Source organism: Pyrgilauda ruficollis, unplaced genomic scaffold, assembly GCF_017590135.1.
Source record: "Pyrgilauda ruficollis isolate IOZ18807 unplaced genomic scaffold, ASM1759013v1 scaffold7, whole genome shotgun sequence".
In the NCBI taxonomy this organism is placed as follows: Eukaryota; Metazoa; Chordata; class Aves; order Passeriformes; family Passeridae; genus Pyrgilauda; species Pyrgilauda ruficollis.
In genome coordinates, this window is record NW_024528821.1 from 13,547,370 (window position 1) to 13,568,917 (window position 21,548).

A 21,548-nucleotide genomic window follows, 5' to 3' on the forward strand; every position below is an offset into this window, starting at 1 on the left:
TTCCATGCAGCTGCTGCCTCTGATTGAGGATGGAAATAGACATTTATAAAAAGCAAAACACCCCAACCTCACCAAAAATAAACACGTTGCAAAACAAATTATACATCAGAAGATGGAGAGGTGTTGGTCTGAATAACAACTGGTCTGTCTGATAACTCCAGCGCTGCTGGAGAACTCAGGCTCCCACCAATATGTCAACAGGCATGGAAATCAAACCACCCAAAAAAAACAACCATGAGTCACCAGAGCCTTATCAACCACCCTGCCTTGCCCATCAAATCCCACACCTAAGAGCTGATAGAGGAACACTTCATGTTTGTATATTACTGATTGAACTTTCTAGTACTGAACCTTTTTCATCTAGGAAACAAGACAGCATCTTGGGTGAGAGATTCACTCACTGCTGTCCCTGTCCTTATCAGACTGCCTGCAGGAAGAGTAAACTTTTCCAACAAGAAAACTTGTTACAAGCAGAAAACACAGAGTGGGAAAATGGAATATATCTTTGAAACGAATGCATGAAACCCAAATTTTGATGTAGCACATCAAATTACAGCCATTTTTAACCATTTAAGCATTTGATGTAGCATGTATTTTTAATCACAGCTCAGGCTCCTTGATAGGTTCATGCAAATATTCTCCTCATGCCATTAGCATGCTCAATGACAATTTTGGCAGAATAGGCAGTAAGGATCCATTTGGTTCCTCTTGCAAATTGTCCATTCAGGAAAAGATTGGATTTTGTCAATGAGGCAGTGTGCAAAATAGTGCAAGGCAGAGCAATTGGCATGTGGCCCCTCTTCCATCTATGTAATTTTCATTCAATTTCCATGCAAGCAGATGAATTACATTGAGCCTGTTTCCCAGCATGTGCTGATAAAACACAAAGCAGGAACTTACCGCTACTCTTACTGTTAGGTCTCAGGAAAGTGAAGTAACTTATGAGGATATTTTAATAAATAATAGACAACTCTAGAACCAGAATTTCAAGGAATATATCATGTGAATTGGATATAGACAGTAAAATCATAATTTGCTGAGTAGAATTTAATGATATCAATTCAACTGACAGATGGGAGAGGAAGTAGAATGAAAGAGTTGAGTTAATTCTGAGTTAATTAACCCAGTCCTGGAAACATGTATAATTTAAACTAATGTTTTACAGTGGAATATTTGTCTTACAACATATTCAAGGGAGTGGTAGAGATTTCACCTCACTTCTCTGTATTTCTCTGCATGTTGTGTAAAGCAGCTGTCTATTGGCCTGCCTAATGGCAGTGATTTTCCCCATGTTTTTGAGCACAAAGGCGGAGCTGGCCCATCACATCCATCTCTTCTAAAAATGCAGCAGACTATTGATCAGGTCTTGGCATTTCACCAGCATTCAGGTTGAGCCCTTAAGGCAAGAAATTATGATATTATTGTATTCATCACATAAAGTTACCATGCACTAAAAATAAATCTTACTTATTTTCACACAGTGCTTCCCATAATATAATACAGCAAAGGCACCAAATATGTTAGAATGTACACAAATACACCAAACAGCAAAATGCAGATGAGGCATCCATCTACATCCAACAACAAATTTCCTGAGTGATGAAACAGCCTCAAGTTGTGCCATGGGAGGTTTTGACTGGATATTACAAAAAAAATTCTTCACTGAAAGGGTGGTTGAGCATTGCAAAAGTCTGCCCAGGGAAGTGGTGGAGTCACTGTCCCTGTCAGAGCTCAGAGACAGGAGGATGTGGTGCTCAGGGACAGGGTGTGCTGGTGCCCCTGGTTGTGGCAGGTTTATGGTTTGATTTGATGATCCCAGAGGGCTTTCCCAACCAGAATGATTCTGTAAACACAGAACAGAGGCTGAACAAGGATGAAAGAGCTGTTCCATGTGAAGCCCAGACAGAGCACACAAACACAGCTGACCAGCCAGGGGTTCTGGGTTTTTCCCTCAAGTTCCTGCTGTCTGCAGGTGCAGCCAGGGAAATGAAGCCATTTGTTAATCTTTACAGCAGATAGGACCATTCCTGGAAAGTGTGGCTGCTCTTTGACAAGTGTGGAGAAACACATCCTACTGACTATTTCCTCAGCCCAATTTTGCTCTGCTGAGAGCAAGTTCTCAGCATGAGATAATATGTCCCAGATATTTGGTGCATGGAAGTGTTGCTAGATTTAGCTTCTAGGAAGGAATACAAGGAGCTTGTGGGTAAGAGAAAGCAGAAGTAAAAGCAAAAACTTTTGATATGGGGTGTTCAGGATGGGCAGAGTGGCTGAAGCCGTTGAGATGCACTCCTCTGTCACAGCTCACCCATGATCACAGCTGTGTGTTAAAATCTGGGTCACAAATATGATGCTTCAAGTGAGGAATATTTTATTTCTCACTTAACTAATGTTAGAGTAAGGATTAAGAGGAGTCAGGTGCAGGCAGCTCCCTTGCCCATGGGCTGCTGGGCACTGCTGGGACCCCAGGCTCTTGGGGCTGGGGAGGCAGTGAACATTTAACTGGGTCTTTCTCCAGATGAGGAACAGACAGGTCAATCTGTGTGTACAACGACACAGACTAAAATTAACTCAATCTTGGTAAACTGTTGGCAGTTCTAGTAAAATCCTTTCCCTTGATTTTAAAATTTTAAGAATGGGGATGAAACACACCCAAGGAGAATTCTGGGTGTGTCTCACATGGCTCCTGTGCCTGGAGCTGGTGCTGTTCTTCCTCACAGATGAGACTAAATCTGTCTGTGGGAAACACATAACCTGTCTTCATTTTATTTGGTATCTCCATGATCTGCCTGGCGCCTTTATGAAGCACCAAATTTACTGCTTGAACCATTGAACCATTTATCATTAGAGTCCTTTTTACACATAACATTTCAGGTTTTCTCATTATCTTGTATCAATTTCTGGTTTGCTACAAAGCATGGGAGTTTATATTTCTTTTCAACTAAACTCATAAAAGTTAATTACAATGAGGCAATGCACTTACAAAACTACTACTGGATCTAACAGGCTATTGTAATAAAAAGTAAATAAAGATTCATGCATTTTAAAGCACATTTAGCTTCACTGATCTAGAAGCAAATTGGGCATGAGAAGATTGCACTGACAGCATTAAAACTCCTGCTGTATTTAAATTGACATCAGTAAAACAGAGATATATAAAACAGAAATGTAACTATACACACTGCAGATTTTGGGGACTTTACACTCCTGTGAGTTTTAATACCTGTTGAATCTTCCAAAAGTTTTGAGCAAAAGGATGAAATAAAAACTATAATTGGATCTAAAACTTTATTTGCATTAAATAAAAACATTTACATGAGTGCAATTCAAAATGATTCAAATGAGTCATTCTTGCACATAAAAGATTTATTTTGGTTGGGCAATTCTCAATTTCACCAAGCAAACAAGACAGACCCATCCAATTTGCTGTCTAACATATGAAAAATAGTTCCCTGATTGGATGCAACACATGAGCTGTGGGTAAACTAGAAAAATATAAGGCCATATGTTCAACAAGTATAATAGGATTTACTCCACTGAAATAATCTGAAGTATTTTAACATTTCCCTTCAGGCAGGGCAAAAGTGGACTCTGCCAGTTTCTTCTCCACATTTGTAGAGGCAGCGTCCAAGGAAGCACCCTGAGATGCCTGGGTGATAGTTTATGTGGCTTGTGCTTACCTAGAACTGCTTCCATGGTCTGTTTTGGGGTGACGCCACACCTCCAGTGGGCTGTGGAGCAGGGAGTGCTGAAAAAATCCTGCCCCCACTTAGCAAGAGCCCGTGGAGGCTTTAGCCAACCTGCTCTGCTGCTCTCACTGCCACTGGGCTCCTGGCTTTGCTTCACACCCAGCCTCACACCGTGCAGACATGACCTTGAGGTGAATTCTGAACATCTCAGACCCTTCCAGAGCTGTGAGAGAGGAGATTCTGGAACAGGTTTCACTGGATAAATCTGAAAAGGGAAAGCAGCCCAGTTTATCAGCTTTTGAAGGAGAGTTTCAAAGCTCTTTTGCCTCTGAGGAAGTACCAAGGTGAATGGAGGCTCTGTTTTTTTCACGCTGCAGTGTTAGGATTTTCTATTTAAGAACTGCTTCTTGCAAGAAAGTTAAGGGTTTTGATTTCATAATAAGTTGCTCAGAGATTTGTCCTGGCTTTCTGTTGCTACACACTACAACACACATATTTTTGTCCTCAACTTGCCAAAAGAAGGCAGCTGGAAGGAAAGAGGCTCTGGAAAACGGAAGATAAGACTGCAGCAGCTCAGTGTCTTAATGATGCTTGGTAGCAAACAAGGACACAAGAAGTCAGAAAGTTCTTTTCAATCCTGCATTCCTGTGGGATCAGGAAACTCTCCTTGTGATCTTTGTGATTGCTATTTCTTATATGAATTATGTAGCTCAGCACAATATTTTTCTAAGGTGAGTTTACTTCCTTTATATTTTAAATATTTTTGGCTTCTAATCAAAACCAATGAAATTAACAAAAAACCCTCAACAATCCCAGCCAACCCAGAAGAGAGGAGTTCACTCCTTTCGCAGCAGGAAAAGCAAAACACAAGTGTCTTAGGGAGAGCCAGCCTCACCAAACTAAGATAAAGAAGTGTTTCATGCCAAACCACATTAAACAAATGTGGCTGCCCACAAAAACACACTTTAGAATCAGGCCCTGCACAGACCAGGAGACATTTCAGCACTGAGCTGAATGTTCCACACTGTGCAGCTCTGGGTCACCTCAGCGGGACAAATGCCAGCTCATTTCTCATAGCTGTTTGTTCCGTAAAGCTCCAACAGGAGAGTGCCTCGTGCTCTGGGTGATGGTGCTGAACCCCAAGGAACAGCAGTGGCATGAAAGGAGCTGCATTGCAGTGGCAGAAGAGATTTCCTCAGACTCAGTGCAGAGCAGCAAAACATCTCAGACCCTCCTAGCTGAGGGATGCTGCTGCAGTCATGCCAAGAGCTGCGGTCATGAGCAGGCAGGAAGAGAGTAAAGAGGTTGGAGGAGACAGAAAATTGCTCTGGCAGAAGTCCTAGCCTCTCTGCATGTCCTGCCAACGTTCCCACTGGCTTTAGCATAGTCAGAATCTCCCCTCATGGAATTTTTAGGAAACCATTCCCCAGGTCCCTTATGCTTACAGTTATTTGCCTGTAGCCTGATGTCACTGAGCAAAACAGAGGAGCAATCCATCTAGAAAATAAAATCTAAGGTGTTTTGTAGCATTCCTGGTTTTCATTTTTCCATATTTATGGAGGAAAAAAAGAAAGCACTGGACATGTCCTTTCAAATCTCAGAAATCAGGTCTCATGCTCCCATGCAGGTCAGAATATCTGCTTTTGTTCAGATCTTTCTGCAAGAACCTCTGTCTGTGAGAAAACCTGTCAGACCCCTGGGGCAAACATTGAGTCTGCAGTATCCCTTGGCAAGCTGTGAAAATCTGGGCTACAGATTTTCCTGGAAAAGGCCAGGATGAGCTCCCAGTCTGGCAGTGCTGCCACGTGCCAAGGCTGTGGCTCACACACGCCTGACCTGCTCAGTGCCAGGCTGGGATGCTGGCACAGCCCTCGTTCCCTGATGTGGAATGTGATGGAGGGCACACCTGGAGCCTTTGGGATCTCTGCACCTCTCTGGAGGGCTGTTGTTTATCCAAATCTAACACAATGTGACTCAAAGGGTGTGAAATCTGTACATTTTATTGCAGCCAACAGAGAGCAGCCATGCAATCTTCTCCACGGCAATCTTCTCCAAGCTTCTCTCACGATGGAAGCTACCAGAAACAGAGGCTGCTGGAAGTGCTTGTGCTCTGCTCATCTGTGCTGGGCTGAGCAGCCTGAGCTCCATGGGCAGTAGCCTCATCCCTGGCAGATCACAGGCTAAAAGTCCCATTAACCCACAGCAGGCAAAGGAGCTGCTTGCTTAACAGCAAGGGGTTTGGAGAGCAAAAAAAGCATGTTTACAAATGTGGAATGTTTATTATTCTCTCATGTTTTCTCCTAATGCTGGCGGATTGACAAGATCCTCTTGTCAACAGGAACAGACACAGAGGGGATAGTAAAGAATATCTCTGTCTCTTCCAAAAAGCCAGCCAAAGTCAGAGCTGGATGATATACAGGTGGCACAGGGTGAAGAAATAACAAGAAAGAGGCAGGTGGTAAAAAAAATTAAATAGCAACTGCTCTGCCTTTTTATCTGACAGCAGAATTTGGTCTTCAGAGTCCTGTAAACTAATGCTCCAAAATGTGGATAATGGCTGAGCTCAAATGAGTCACAAGGACCTGGCACAAGACTGCCAGGCCCTACCCACAGCAGTAAGCAAGGTGCCATTGAAATTCTCTGAAGCTGGCATTGATTTATTCCAAAAATTATCTTTGCACCACAAGCCCTCAGCTGCATCATCCAGAGCTCAGCAGCAGAGGAAGCAAGATCAGAGACCTAAGGCAAGGAGTCTTCTGCTTTCCTCCTGGAAACAAGAAAAGGCTTGCCACATGCCAATGGCCCTGAGCAACGGGCAAGAAGCTGCAGGGAACAGCTCCTGTGTGAGATGGGGCACCCTGGGAGCTCAGGCAGAGCTGCTGGCACCACTGTCAGGGGGACACACTGAGCCCTTTCCTTGGGGAACGTGCTTGCTGACCACAGAAAGCAGCTCCTGTTCCCCACAGGCTCCAGGCAGCTGCCCAGCTCATGGCTCACACCAGCAAACTGCAGCTCCATGGCCCTGGAGTGGCTTCTGCTGTTTGGACACACTGGATAGAATTTGAGCTTCCCAAAAGTGTTACAGGAAATTCATTTTCATTCAGCATTAGAATAAATGTGAAAGTTACCAGATTTTTGTGAGAAGGGAGTTATATTAAAGAATACATATTTTCAAGACAGAAATTCTAGTTATGGTTTAAAATATAGTCTGATACACCCCAGTGATTATGGTGCTACTGGCTAAAGTTTTAATTTTTTGCAACAGATCACCACAAAGCTGGCAGAATGGGGACTTGGGCTCCACATGCTGCAAAGTACTTCACCAGCAACGAGAACAACCCCATTCCTCTTCCAGCTTCCCAGGAGAAGTGCTGCAGACAGGGATACACTCCCACAGCCTCAATCAAAAGTGCCATTAGACAAAAGCACTCTCAACAGCTTTATTTGCCATGACATGCTCCTCGGGATGCCTCCAGAGCAGTAGCCAGGGAGAGCCCCTAATTTCCCACTTTCCCACAAGGCACCACATGGCAAACCAGAGCCCAGGCTCCCAGGAGCTGCAGCAGAGCAGCTGCAGGGGCTGCCCTGGGGAGGGCAGAGGCTTCCAGAGCATCTAAGGAGGAATAACAGCATCCATTCCCAGAAGGAAGGTGCAGAGCAGAACACCTTGTGGAACATGACCTTCCTGCCCAGAGCTGGGCAGGACAGGATGCGACAAAGCTTTTGCTGAGAGGCCAGGAGGGACACGTGCACCTTTTATTATTATTAATTTTATTATTATTATTATTGGTTATTAACCCCAGGTGACTCACGCTGCCTCAGCTAACACACAGCAGTGCAGGCAAGATTCCAAAACATCCCAGAGGCCAGGGGATAATTGCAGCTGGCTGCACCCAGGAGAAGTGTTTGTAGCCACAAACACTTGCTCTGGCTTTGGCCCCTACACCCTGCACACAGCAAAGAGCCTGGGCAGGGTTTGGGGTGGCTGCACTCTCACATGGGGTGCGGGAAAGCCTCAATCCATGCTGCCAGACAAACCTGGGGACTTGCTGACAGCAGGGGCTGCCTGGCTGTCCCTCCTGGCGGGGCACAGGGCTCTGAGGATGCGCTCAGTGACCCCTGGGGCGCTGCCTGCTCCTCTCAGATGTGTATTCTGCTGGTCACATCCTGCTTACCATAACACTGCAAATTTACCAGCAGCACAGAGGCCTGCTAAGGGAAGGACAGACTCCTCCTGAGGGAGGAAAAGAGCATCCATACCATCCATACAGAAGACTTATGCCAGGTCTCCATGGAACTTTTCAGGAGGAATTTGCAATTCAAGCCAAGGTTTTACTAAAATCTGAATTTTTATGGGGCTGGTTTTTATTACATTAAAAGTGACAATCTTTCTAAATCTGTCTGTACAGGTGCAGCACAAGGAGAAAAAACAGCTCAGTTACCAATAAGTACATGACCATCTGCCCAAAGAAGTGATGGCAGGTCAAGTGCTGAACAGTGCTATAATTTAATCTACCAGAAGACAGACAGATCTAACACCTGCAGGTGCTAGAAATGAAGAAAAACTGCTTTCCAGAAGATCCAAGTACACTCTGTAGCTCTTCTTGCTCTACCCAAATGTAGAGACACTATTCAAAAGACAAGTACAAATCCATTTAATACTTTAACATAAGTAAAATAAACCTCCAAATTGACAACAGTTTGCAGACAGCAGAGACTTCCCTGACTTGCTTTCCTGAATTTATGTGATTTATTTATGGACTGCTAGATTGTTTGCAAGTCTTGTAACCAAAATCCATTCCCAAAAGGAGGAATTCAGCAGAAAGCAAGCCAAGACATAAGCCTGATCAGGGAAATTTTCCCTGTGCCCTTCCCAGAGCAGAACCTCACCATCAGTGCTGTGTTTTGTTTTACACAGCACAGCTGCAGCTCCTCATGGAGGAGATGGAGATCACCCTTCTCCAGTTTTATGGGCTGCTCACTTTTGCATCTTTCTCAGCCTGGTGAGGACCAAAACTTCCACAGGCATTAGAAAGGTGTGTATGAGGAAGGCACTTCAGTTAAATCAATATTCCCAGACAAGAGGAGCAATCAGTGCAAGTGTTACTGGTTATATTTTACTTCACTGAAAATAAAAACTGCTTTCAGCACTGTCTGTATCGTGGGGTACCTGTGCCCACATAAACTGCATAATGGTTTTACTCCATTTCTGCCTCCTCTTCACTCCTGGTCAGCCCTCAACACACCATCAGGGCTAACAAGCTGGGTTTGGGGGTTTTAGCATAACTACTGTAAAACTGCAACATGCCTATAGAAGAATGTCTAGATTTTTCATTGAAACGGAGACAAAAGGAAATAAATGGAAAAGAGTAGAAAACATTCAAGTTAATTTGCTAATTTCATATGAAGTATTTATCTCAAAGGAGAATATTGCACTCGAGCCACACACAGCCTGGCTGTCAAAAAAGTCCTGGGGATGGGGCTGCTGCATGGATGAGTAAGTGAAATTTCATCAGTTAGGACAAAAAAAAAAAATGTATATACATATACATATATCAAGTCCAAATGACTGCATCCATCTGATATTGGTGTCATTCTCCAAATATCAACTTTTGCTTCTCATCTTTCATAACAGAAGCATATAAAAACCTTGAGGAGATTTTCAGACAAGACATCACTAAAACACACACATCAAAATAATGAGAAAGAATAACAAAAGGCTACAATAAGTTAAATTGCTCTGACAATTTTTGAAAACAATTCTGCTTTAATAAGACTAGTGAGAAGATGACTTTAAAGTACCATGAAACTCTGTGGTCCTTCCTTCAAAGTGCTTTGTACTCCTCAGATAATGACACTTTCCTCACTCATCTGGTTTCCAGTCTTTATTGTCCAACATTAAAAGTATAAAAAAAAACCCCAAAAAAATTAAATAAACTAGATAAAAAGCCAGATATAAAGTGTAGATAATCTCAGACAAAATCAAAAATGAAATTAAGAGGAAATTTATGTGTGTGGAGCAAATCCAGCTTTCACTGTGACAATTAAAAGCTCTGAGCCAAACGTTTTTGAAGAGGGTGATGAAAATATAGGTTTAATAGATTAAATCACTGCTGAGAAAGGGTGTGGAGTGGCACTCCCTCCACTTGACAGGTATCATCACCCTCTCCAGTGCTGAGCTCTTGTGCTGATTTCAGCCCTTCAGCCTTTGGCTCTCCCTTGACCAGAAGCCATCAGTTTTCCAGCAGTGCAAGCCAGAGCTGTGCAGGTTCCTAGTGCTGTTTCCAGCAGAGAATCATCACAGGGTGCTGTGGTGTTGCATTCTAGTTAAATGCTATGCTCTGTCTCACCCCTCCAAAATGTACGGTTTATTCCAAGCTGTGATCCTCCCCTGAAGGATCATGTATCTGCAATCCCACTGGCCCAAGTTTATTCTGTGCCCACCTTGAATCTCCCTGTTAAGCTGTGCAGGGGAGACCAGGCTCTCTCTTGGCCCTTCTCTCCCCTAGGCTCTCCCCCTTTCCCCTTCTCCCTCAGTAACCATGCTGCTCCCGGGGGTGGGACCCCCAAAAAACCCTCATCAATCAGCACCCTCAGAAGCCGTGTGGAGTCTCCTTGCCTGCCTGCTGCTGCCAGCCAACACTCAGCTTAGGGGGTCCCTGGGGACCCCCAAATGAACAGCAACAGGGTGCCACATTTTCAGAGGCTCTGAAAAATCCTGCAAGTTAACATTTAGCTGCCTCAAGATATTTTACAACCAGGGACCCATATTCAATGAGATACAGAGAGTATCATTTAGTATTCCCCCCTCCTCTCACTCTAAGCACAATTTAAACCTTGGGTAGCAAAAAAGAAGCTATTCTATGGATTCAGGGCACATCATACAGAGCTTTCTTCCCCAACAGCAACACAGATACACCAGAACTTAATCCCATTTGTCACATCAGGTAAACAGGCTGTTGCTCATGTGGAGAAAATTCAGTAGCAGGACACTCAATATCTCTGCTAAAGTTTCCTATGAATCTAATAATCTGGAAAGAGGGTAAATAATGATGTAGTAGGATTTCAGATTTCACAGAATTATTTAGGTTAGCTGAGGGACAGGAAAGCTTAGGACTTGAAAAGAGAATAAATGCTGCTGGGTGAGCACAGAGTGCAGCAGCCTATGGATGCTACTGATAGCAAAGATAAACTCACATTTGCTGTTGGATATAAATTTCAATGCACACACCCCAGGTACAAGGTGTCATTGGAGAGAAAAAAAATAATCCCCTCTCTGAATTTATGACACAGATAGTGCAAGCAGTGTAGGAGTTTCCATTCACTCACACCCCAGCAGAAGAATAAAATGTAGGGGTTACTTAGCACAAACTGAAACATTACAGATCTAAAGCTAACAGGAATAAATAATAATTTCTGAAAGCAATGCAACTGTCAGCTGGAACTCGGTGTAGTCAAGATGCATTTAAGCCCATGGCTTGATATGGTGTTTAAAAAGCCTGATCATTTCCAGATACCTGAATGTCACACCAAAGAGCTGAGCTGCACTGCTCCCCCTCTGCAGGGAAACCAGCATCAAAGTGTGCCCAAGTGCTCAGCACATCTCTGTCACCACACCATAATGATGGTAATTATCAATAATAACAATGCTGTGGGTGTAAATCTGCTCTGCCAGCTGGGGCTGACAAATGCTGCATCCAACACCATCCCCCTGGAAGCTGCCTCGGCCACAAAGGGAAGGGAGAGCCTGCACTGGGGGTACTCAGGGGTCTGCTGGCCACTCCTTGCCCACACGCTGGAAACTTGTGTTGGCAGCTGTGAACCTTCTGCAAGACCCAGAAAGCTCAATATCCTCTGCAGCTCAGATCAGCTGAGGAGATTCTCTTGTGCTCCTCCACCAGCCCTCTCTTTCCTGCTCAGAAACACATGACAGGATGTAAACCCACTGCTGCTTGTCCCTGGGTGCTCAGAGGTGAGGACACAACCTCCACCTGCCCTCTGAAGCTCCATCATGTGTGAGATACCTGATGCCTTATCAATAGTCTTATAAAATACCAGTATTTTTAATTAACCAGGCATTTCTTCATTGAGATGAAACGCTGTGTACATTTCTCATTTACCCTCCCCAATACATGCTTATTAATTAGCAGACTAATTTGCTTACTTCTTTAGGAGCTGCATGCCAGGGAAAATGTTCTCAGTTGTCAAATGCAACCCATCGATTACTGTAAGACACTTAAGACTAATTGATAAATATATCCAAGCCCTGATTAATTGGTGAAAAATCCATCATGCTGCATCCTGCTGTCCTTTCCTTTATAATAAGATTCTTGAATTAATTTGAAACTTGATTTTCCCTTCTTTTAATTAAGAAAACCACCAAAAACCAGAAGTATTTGTGGAGGGTGTCTATTCAATTTTCTGGTTATGCTTGAAGTGAAATCTACTTCATTTACCTTATTAGCCAAAAGTAAGGAAATGAGCCTACTCTGAAATTAGTTACTCTGTCAACTAGAATTTATCTTTGGGGCTGAGAGAGCTGATGTGGAAACTTGAAAGCAATTTCTTCACTCCTATATTAGTTATATGTTTTTTTTTTTAAGGTTCCTTTCTGATTACATAAATTAAAAGTGACTTCTACAAATCTGGAAGAGATGTGCTGCATACACTTCTCAGTACAGCACGTGGCAGCCTTTGAAACAGCCCAGAGTAAGATTGTGTAGACTGTATGGAATGAAAAAGGTAAAACATACAGAGTAAAAGTGACTGAACATTCACAGTGGTGTTTCCAAGCAGTAACCCTCACCCTGCTCAGTCCATGGCCGTGCACCCACGTTATTCTCACAAGAATTCTGGTGATATAAGAACATTTTCCCCCTCCTTACTTCCACATTTTGTAGCTTAAATAGTATTAAAAAAATTATTTCACTGGGGTCCTACTGAGATCAATCCACAAGTTCCTCTGAGGCTTGTTTTTCCCCAAATGGAACTTTTCCTCCTCCTCCTCTCCTCACAAAGCCTGGAGGCAACATGCTTTGGTCCAGCACCCAGCACTGCCCCAGCAGCCTCCTCATTCCTCACAGTATTTCCACAAATCTTCCATGAAATTATGATTTTTGCCAAAAAAAATCTACATTGCACAGTTTGTCTGTGGAGAAATATTTGGGCTATCAACAGCCAATGCTGGTTCTCTGGCAAAAAAAAAAGAGGATAATTACAATGCCTCTTGAAATCAGTGATATTTCCTTGCTACTAAAAGGGTGGCATGCTTTACACCTTTAAACTACCTTAAGTAATCATTTTCTAGGCAGAACAGAAAATCCATTTCTATTAGTTTCCAAAGACCTTGAAAGTATGGATGTAGGAAGACCACTTCCATAAATTCACCTTTTTAGAGTCACTGGCTAACACAGAATTTATGCAAGCGCAGGTCTGTCACATAATTCAGTATTTATATGCTCCCTTTCAAGCTCCAGGGAGCTGGAGTAAAATGCTAAAAATAAAATACACATGTTGTAATACACACAAGATTTAGAGATGGAACTATTCTGACAGTTCAAAATAAAAAATCTTTGTGCACAAGATCCCCATAGCTAGGCCTGTACCTAAATCACACATTGATTTAATTCACTGTAGACAAGTTATATAAGCTTTGGAATGATGTATGCTTGATCAATGTGTTTTAGAAATTAATCTCTGCCAGACTTACTCATTTAGGCAAGTGAAGAAGTCAGATAAATATCCCTACATTTTACTTTATAGGACAGTAAACCAATTTCTAATCAAATTTGTAAGTAAACAGCATTATTTGTTTCCAAGAAATATCAATATTGCAATACCTTTCTAAGAAAATCTAAAAACAGGCTTCAAAATTTTAAAGTTTTATCTATGAAATACACAGATTATAAAATTGATACAAGAGTATACAAACATAATGGTAAGAGATACAGAGGAGAACAAAATACTCCTTTGAAATACCAGGGATGGAGACTCCTAGCACCACACTGAACAAAGGGATCTGGAGTCTGAGCCAGATGAAAGTTAGATGTGTTTGATATTTTACTTCTTTGAAGTGCTCACACCCGAGTGCAGGAGCGAGGCCCCATTGCATTGCAAACACACTGACCCTGACGTGGGGAGAGATAAACGCTCACACCTGTACAGGCAGGCCTCTGGCTGCTTTAAAACAGCACACTCTCAGGTTAGAGACAGGGAAACTGAGGCACGGAGAGGCACAATGACCCCCTGAAGGGCACAAGGCAAGCTGAGGTACAAATGCCAGGAGTAAAGGCTTTTATCTGGATGGCAGATCTACTCGTGCAAACCTCCTTTCTGATCTGCATTTTTGCTCAAATCCCGCTGATCCTAGCAGTGGGAGCTCAAGGACAGATCCTGACACGGCTTACACCTGGGTAGCTCATGAACAATGAGAACTCTCCTCAGCTTTTCTCTGAGCTTTTGTGTCCTAGCTCAGTTTTGGGGCAATCCAACCCAAGGTAAAAGCTGGCTCGCTGTCTCAGACTGTCCTGGTGGCCCCAGCAGTAAGAACCCCCAGTGTGACATTATCCACAGGTCACTCCTGGCACTGTGAACACCCTGCAGAGCACGAGCCTCAGCACTGAGCCACGACCAAGGGCACACTGACACTCCCCAAGCCACCAGCACAGGGAAAATCAGACACAGCAGGCTGCTGCAGCCTCGGGGACCCCCTGCAAAAGCAAATATTCAAACTAGGAGGGAAGGCACTTACCGTACAGGACTGCAATGAGCGACACGGGCATGACCAGGATACCCACCAGCATGTCTGCTACTGCCAGCGACATCAGGAAGAAGTTTGTGGCATTCTGCAACTTCTTCTCCAAGGACACAGCCATAATTACCAATATGTTCCCCCCAATGGTCAGCAGGATGACAACCAGGATCAGGAGGGCCGGCCAATTCTTCTCCCTCACGGACATCCGAGAGACTTCGCCCTTCTCAGAGGTGTTGAGAGGATCAGATGTAGGCAAACTCTGGTTCAGAGTCAAATTGCTGCTTAAGGACCAAGCCATCAGACCACCATGCAAACTAAAATCCAGTGTAACAGACACTGTTGTTAAGCTGAGCAATATTCCAGTGCTACTTAAAGTGCTCATTGTCTGGGGCTGGTTGCTCTGTCTCTTAGCCGTGCCTCAGGGACGATCCCTTTTCCAAACTCCAGGTCCAAGGCAGATGCCGAACATCACAAAACCTGAGCCAGAAAATCATTTGATCTTCCATAGTGAAGGAGACCTTACAGAAGTTAGAGTGGAGCTCTTCTGCTTTCCATGGGTGTGGTAGAGGATGACCATTGACCACCAGCCTCAAGGCAAAGGAGACTTTGCAATCTCCAGCTGGTTTCCAAGTTCACCATTCTGAAAAGTAAAGGAAAGGGATATTCTTCACTGAAACCACAGTAAACACAACACCTTCTTTATTCCCATGCAACAGACATCTGTATTCTTCCCCTTCCTGCTGGCTAGGACATTCCCCAGACTGCAAGCTATTTATCTGAAGGGTACAGACTATGCCTACAATCATGGGGGAGAGAGGCAGGGAATCACATCAGTGTGCTCTGGCTGGCTGGTTAAAAGCTGATTATCACTAATTAAATGTTTTGTGAAACCTGCAAAAGCAAGTCTGAAGAGCAAAATATGTTTCAATTGATATCCACTTCACAGATACTCTGCTGCTGTGTAAAATAGTAATTGCCCAAAATTCCAACCAATCCAGATAGCACAGCCAAGCACAGGGTAATCCATCACCTTAAATGGAAGGGTTTGGATATATTTTACATATTCTGAGGTAAAACGAAGGTGTTGGAAAAACCTTTGGATCTTAATGATTAACTCTCCTACAATAACAAATACTGTAGTTCAGTTTCTGTTGGGAAATGAATGGTGGATAAGATGCAACATTATTAGGCAACATTGTATGATCCTTCTGGAACAGACAACAAAGAGTTAAGAGAAAAGAAAGGACAAACTTTCATAAAAGCTGAGCACCCATTTCTGCTTTGCATCTGTTTCTGTGCCACTGTTTCCTGCTGATCATGAGCACACAGCCAGGCCAGCAAGCCTAACCCTGCTGCTCAGGGCTACTGTCCCAACAGCCTCATCCCACACACAGTGGAGTCAGATTTCCTCACAGCATCTCACATGATTTGTGCTGCCTCGAAAAGGAGCTGACAGTGAAGGCAAGGCTGATTACCACCCCTGACTGCCCATGTAACACCAGCCAGAGAGCATTATGCTGCTGCTTCTGAGGTCCTTCAGCCTCGTGCATTGGGTTAATTTGGTAAATTAAATGTACTCCTGACTTCAGGCTGCAGCCACTGAAGCTAAGGGCATGTACTCCCAGTCCTGGTTAAATCAACTCAGTAATTCTGACTGCCAGTCCTGTACAGCTGATGAGAAGCAGCAGCTTTGCTTTGCACTTCCTTGCACTGGGGTGAAGCTCCTGACAGGCACATGCAGCACAGGGCTGGGAGCACAGGAGGAAAGCACTTAGTCAAGCAGGGGTATGGAAGGGGACCAGGAAGCAGAGTAAAATCAACAGCAGGCAGCTTCATTCAAGGATGAGCACATCCTCAACTTTCTGTGCAGCCCACAGGAAAAGAGCTGTTCTATCACTGTTAAACAAATAACAAAATAAAAGCCAGATTTTAGCTGCTGAATGCACTGTGGCACACGTCTGACACAGCAATCCAGGTATCAAAAGCTAGATGTAATTCATGAGATTACATTAGATTTCTTTCAAATAGGAAGTGCTCAGAATCCTATAATTAAGTTTTTAACATTCATGAAGGTTTTGGAACCTTGTTAATGGGCTTTGTGCACAAAAATATTTCTTAAATGAGCAGTTTATACAATGAACCCAGATTTGCTTCTGCATTGTAGTTAATTACTCCCAGAGGGTCTCTAAACCTCATATTTAGGAAGAAGTTTTGCACAGCACAGAAAATAATTTTGCAGCTGCACATGCAGATGAATGAACAAGTGGTCACTGGACCATTTTTTTTCCCCAACTTAGCTGGTCTCAAAAACAAAAAGAAAGGTCTCTAGAAAGTTTCTAAATAACTTCAGAATATTTTTTTCAAAGCACAGCTTTTAATTCAAAGCTGTGATGACAATTTTTCCAAATCATCTTTCCACACTGAAGGAGACACTGGGCAGCCAAAGGATCATAGACAGGACATGATTTAACTCTAGATCATGAAAACAAACCAACAACCCCCAAACAAAGACACACCACAAAAAACAACTCTGAGATAAGGCTTCTGAATTACAAGTGTCTATTTTTATCACTGCTCAGGTCTGTATATTGAAATGGTGAGTAGAGTCACTCTCTCTTGCATTTTACATATTCAGTTTGAAAAATCATGTGGGAATTTGATTACAGAAATACTCAAGCCTGGGCTCCACCTTCAGAATTAACTGTTCTACTGCTTTGCTAATATTCTTGTTATTATTTTACACAGATCCTGGCTTGAAGTCATCAGTTTTCCTTTTCACTGCATCCCTCAGTCTCCTCAAGGTAAAACTTTGTGACTAATTCCTTCAGCTACAGTCTTCTAAGCACACCACTGTACCAGAAAAATAATTCACAATTTATTCATGGATTCTGCATTTATTTAAGAACCATCTCCACAATTTTAAATTGAAACATGGGCCCATCACAGATTTTTTTCCCAATAGCTAACATCAAAGTACACATACTGAATTTTGTGGTCAATCATCAATTCCAGTTCAATCTACTACTGACAGTCCTTAAAATTATAATTTAAACATTCAGCAAAGCCAAATTCTTTTCTATGCCACTCTTGCTTTTTGATGAAGTAAAATAATGATTTCTTTTGGCACATTCTTTCCTTTCACTCTTTAACTCCTGTTTAAAATAAACTGAAGGTAGGAAAGGATTTTTGTCTATCAAGAAACACATGAATTATTTAAAGCAGAGGTTGGTGTGCTGTAGTTTTTGGATATTCCAGAAGGCTAAGTTGGAGTGAAACAGAAGCTACAATGGTTAATAGCTGGTACTGGTGGGGCACTGAGGGGGGACCCACATGCCTTTGGGACTATTTACCACCATTACACTTGCTAAAAGGAAAAAACCCAAACCTTTCTTGGAATAAACACAATTATTTTTTCCTTTGAATTAAATGCATTCATCTTTCGTCATTTTACCCTTCAAAGCTCAGAGCACTTTTTCCTGGAGAGAGACAGCTGCCTGCTGAGAGTGGAGATGTTCCCCAGCCCCCAGGCAGGATCCTGCTCTCCTGGACACTCTGCAGAGCTCCTGAGCCCTCGTGGTTCACTGAGGGAACCTCTGGATGTTAGCACCGTGCGTCTGAAATTGGGTAAAAAATCAAGGGTTGTCAGCTTAGCCCTAAAAACCAACCTGAGTTTCAGGCAGACTGAGGTAATACATTAATTCATGGTGAGTCTTGCTGTAAAAAAATCCCAGAAGTACTTAATGATCAAAAGTGATGGCTTTCAGCAATTCCCACCCCACAATAAAACCCAAAAACATCCAATGGCATCACGGGTACAAAGGCCATACACAAGAGAGATTTTTTTCCTCCCAAACTATTGGCAGTGTCCAGGTCTCCAAGTCACATTCATGTCTCCCCAGTTACCAGATGAAAGCCAACAAGGTGATAAAGAACAAACATTTTTAAATAAAAAGTTTTTCCTTCAGCCTTGATTTTGATGGTAGACCTACATCAGGGAAAAATAAATCTGAAGTCAACTAAACTGAACTGTAAGTACTGCAATTTTTGACAGGAAAACAGTTGTAGATAGTTCACAACCATCTGAGCCAGATAGTCAGATGACATAAATTTTTATAGCTCCATGAAGCCCTTTTCAAAATGGCAAATAATTTTAAATTATATAATAGAATACACAATTTATGTTCAGGAAGGCAGATTTAAGGCTCCATTCTTCACTCTAAACCCTGCATTTCTGGCTATTTGCATCTTTATTATTTTTTTTTTAATCCATTGCCAATTTAATTTTCACTTTTTTTTGGAACAGAAGGTTGCATTAAAATACAGATTTTCATGGCAAACTTGCAAAGGGCCATTTTCCTTTCAGAGGTTCAATAAAGTCATATCTTTATATTAAGAGAATTCTATATTTTGGGCAGTTGGAACTCATCTTTCTCCTTTCTGTAGCAGCACTAGGAAACATCCCTATTTCTGTGCAGTTCTATTTTTAAACAGTGTGTGAGAATGCTGCAAGTCCAATGGAGATGACCAGGGTGATGTGGGAGGAAGCATATTAAATACAGAGAAAAAGCTCTGAACAGGGATGTCTTTGCTGCCTGCATCTACCTGCTGGTACTTCCAGAGGAAACAGGAGAATTCCAAAAGCTGGGCAGCAAAACAAGAAGCAATTGTGACAGTGACAGATCTAAGGAAATTGTGTATGAAGTAGGAAAAAAAAAGAGATAAATCTCAGTGCAGGTGGTCAGACAAGTGGGACACAGAGACTGTGGGATCTCCATCCTTGCAGGAGCTCAGAACACAGCTGGGATACAACCCCCATCTAACCTGGAAGTCAATTCTTCCTTGAGCACCTTGAAGTTGGACTAGAGACCTTCAAAAAGTCCCTTTCAGGTTAAATTATTCTATAATTGGATCAGAATTGTGCTTCTGAGCAAAGCTGTCCAGCATGGGGATGCTTTCAGCTCCTACCCTTGGATACAGCCCCTGTGCTTGTCCCTGCTGCTCAAGCTCAGGATCACACCAGCACATCTTCTTCCCTTCAGTTTCCCCAAGGCCAGAAATAAAAGTGTGTGGCCAGCTGGGAAAACAGAGCTATGAAACAAAGGGAAAACAAATCCAGTGTGCCTGGTGTGGGATCCAGGGCCCCACAGCTGCCCCAGCTCACAGCAGAGAGAGGCGCACGCCAGAGCCAGCTCCTCACCTTCCCCACCTGCTCAGGCCACGTGTGTCTGAGGATCCTGCATCCTCTGAAAAGTGGCAGTTTTGGAAAGCTCCAACTCATTCTAGTCACTTGGCAGCATCAGGAAATCTCCTTTCTTTTGAAAGCAATGCCTCCACTGCCAACACAGAGACAGTGTTTTCACAGTCACTGCAGCGGGGAAGGAAAAGTCAAACCCCAATGATTATTCTGTAGATGCCCACTGCAAAGTTAATTGAAGTTGCAATCCAGAGAAATGGTTATGCCTAATTTGACTGTTTTCCTGAGCTACTCTTGAACTTGGGAATATATTATTAGCTCTTTGTTTAGAGATTTTCTTTCCAAAGGAAGAATTTGATACATCCTCTTCTGTTTTGCAAGAAATTCTGGAATTTTTCCCAATAGATATTGGAGATAAATCAGTGTAAAAAACCACTTAATAAAACCTTAGGGAAACCTCTCCAAAGCTTTTTACCAGTCTTTTTTTAATTCTGACAAAGAAAATAACTATTTAATTATTTGCAAATTAAAAAAAAAAGAGTACTTCATTTTTTCACACCAAGAGGAAAACGGATTTTCTCAGATACGAGCTCAAGCAGTGATATTTTGTAGGGTCATAATAATGAATCACTACCATTCTGTCCAAAAGCAAATAGCATCAATTTCCCTCTCTGTATCTTCCCTCACACTGAGTCAGAAAGGCATTAATTTCTTCTCCAGACATTTCAAGGCAATATAAACACAGAGAGATCTTAATCTACCTTCTGGCTTTAAGACCAGCATCCTTTTTTATTTTCCCTTTGTGGAAGAGCACCTGGGAACCTCACAAGAAGATGTAGATACTCTGCCACTCCCTGCAATGATAAACTTGCTCTCTTGGCTCAGACATGCAGAAACACCACAACAGAATAAATCTGAATCTCATCACACACTGTTCTAACTTCTTGGAATGATTATACCCTAGTTGTTCATATTTTCTATGGGTAGATATAATTCCAACCTGCCTCTCTGGTTTTTTATTTCCTTTTTTTTTTTTTTTAATACACATGTCCCCAGTGGCTGAAATTCGAAGCACATATTAACTCTCTGCAGTAAGTGCATTTATCATGGCAGTCCTGACCCTGCTTTCCTGTTGCTTCAATAAATCACATTATTCATGAATCTGGATCATGCAAAGTCCTATTGAATGCAATCAAACCCACATTCCTGGACTGGTAACTGCACTATTTGTACAGCTGTGCTCCTGGAAGTTCTTACTGAGCTTAACCAGCCCCATAGTCTGAATTGGCTATAACCTGAATTTGAGTCCTGCCTCGAATTTCTGAGGACCAGCTGGAACACAAGGGGCATTTATCTTCTGCCAAACTTTTATACCCTTAATGCACCAGTATTGTGGGTGTTTGGTCCTTGGCCCATGGAGCTTTGAGAGTCCCCAGGATTCCCAAGGCAGCTCTTGTGGTTGAAAGGACCTGGCTTCTGCCTCCACTGCAGTGACTTTCTCTCTGTCCCTTTTAATTCAGCTGCACAACATGGCAAACATCAAGCGTGACATTGGTGGAAAAATCCTGTGTGCTAGCTTTTTTATGCTCAGCTTTTCCAGGTTCTTGTAGTAAACTGCTGTTAAACATTTTCTTACTCTTTCTAAACTTTCTTTCTCTCTAGAAAACAAATTTTTCTTCTCTCAAATGTTATGCATGGCAGCTCTTTGTTTACATCATTGAAGTCTGCAAGTGAGCACTTACCCAAAATGAAACATAATAAACCAAAACAACAAAAACACTTGCTTACCTTTCTTTAGCTAACTTTTTTTTTGCAAGTTTTAAAGCCAGGCCGACTTAAAAATCAGAAGACTCCACAATTTTCAGCAGTTTCTGGTGTACAGTGCTCTATCCCATGTGTGGTTGAATAACTT

At 42.6% G+C, this 21,548-nt stretch overlaps 1 protein-coding gene across 2 annotated transcripts in view; it reads right to left on the reverse strand.

The window, feature by feature from the left end:
• Positions 1 to 21,548, reverse strand: part of HTR2C (5-hydroxytryptamine receptor 2C) — an 81,238-nt gene that overhangs the window by 25,057 nt on the left and 34,633 nt on the right. The window contains exon 3 of one of the 2 annotated variants that reach the window (XM_041485174.1): positions 14,440 to 15,082. In XM_041485174.1, coding sequence (XP_041341108.1) covers positions 14,440 to 14,824 — 385 coding nt within the window. In that variant the 5' untranslated portion in view covers positions 14,825 to 15,082. Of the gene's footprint in view, positions 1 to 14,439; positions 15,083 to 21,548 lie in introns of those variants that run through there. The other variant, XM_041485173.1, reaches the window with a different exon arrangement.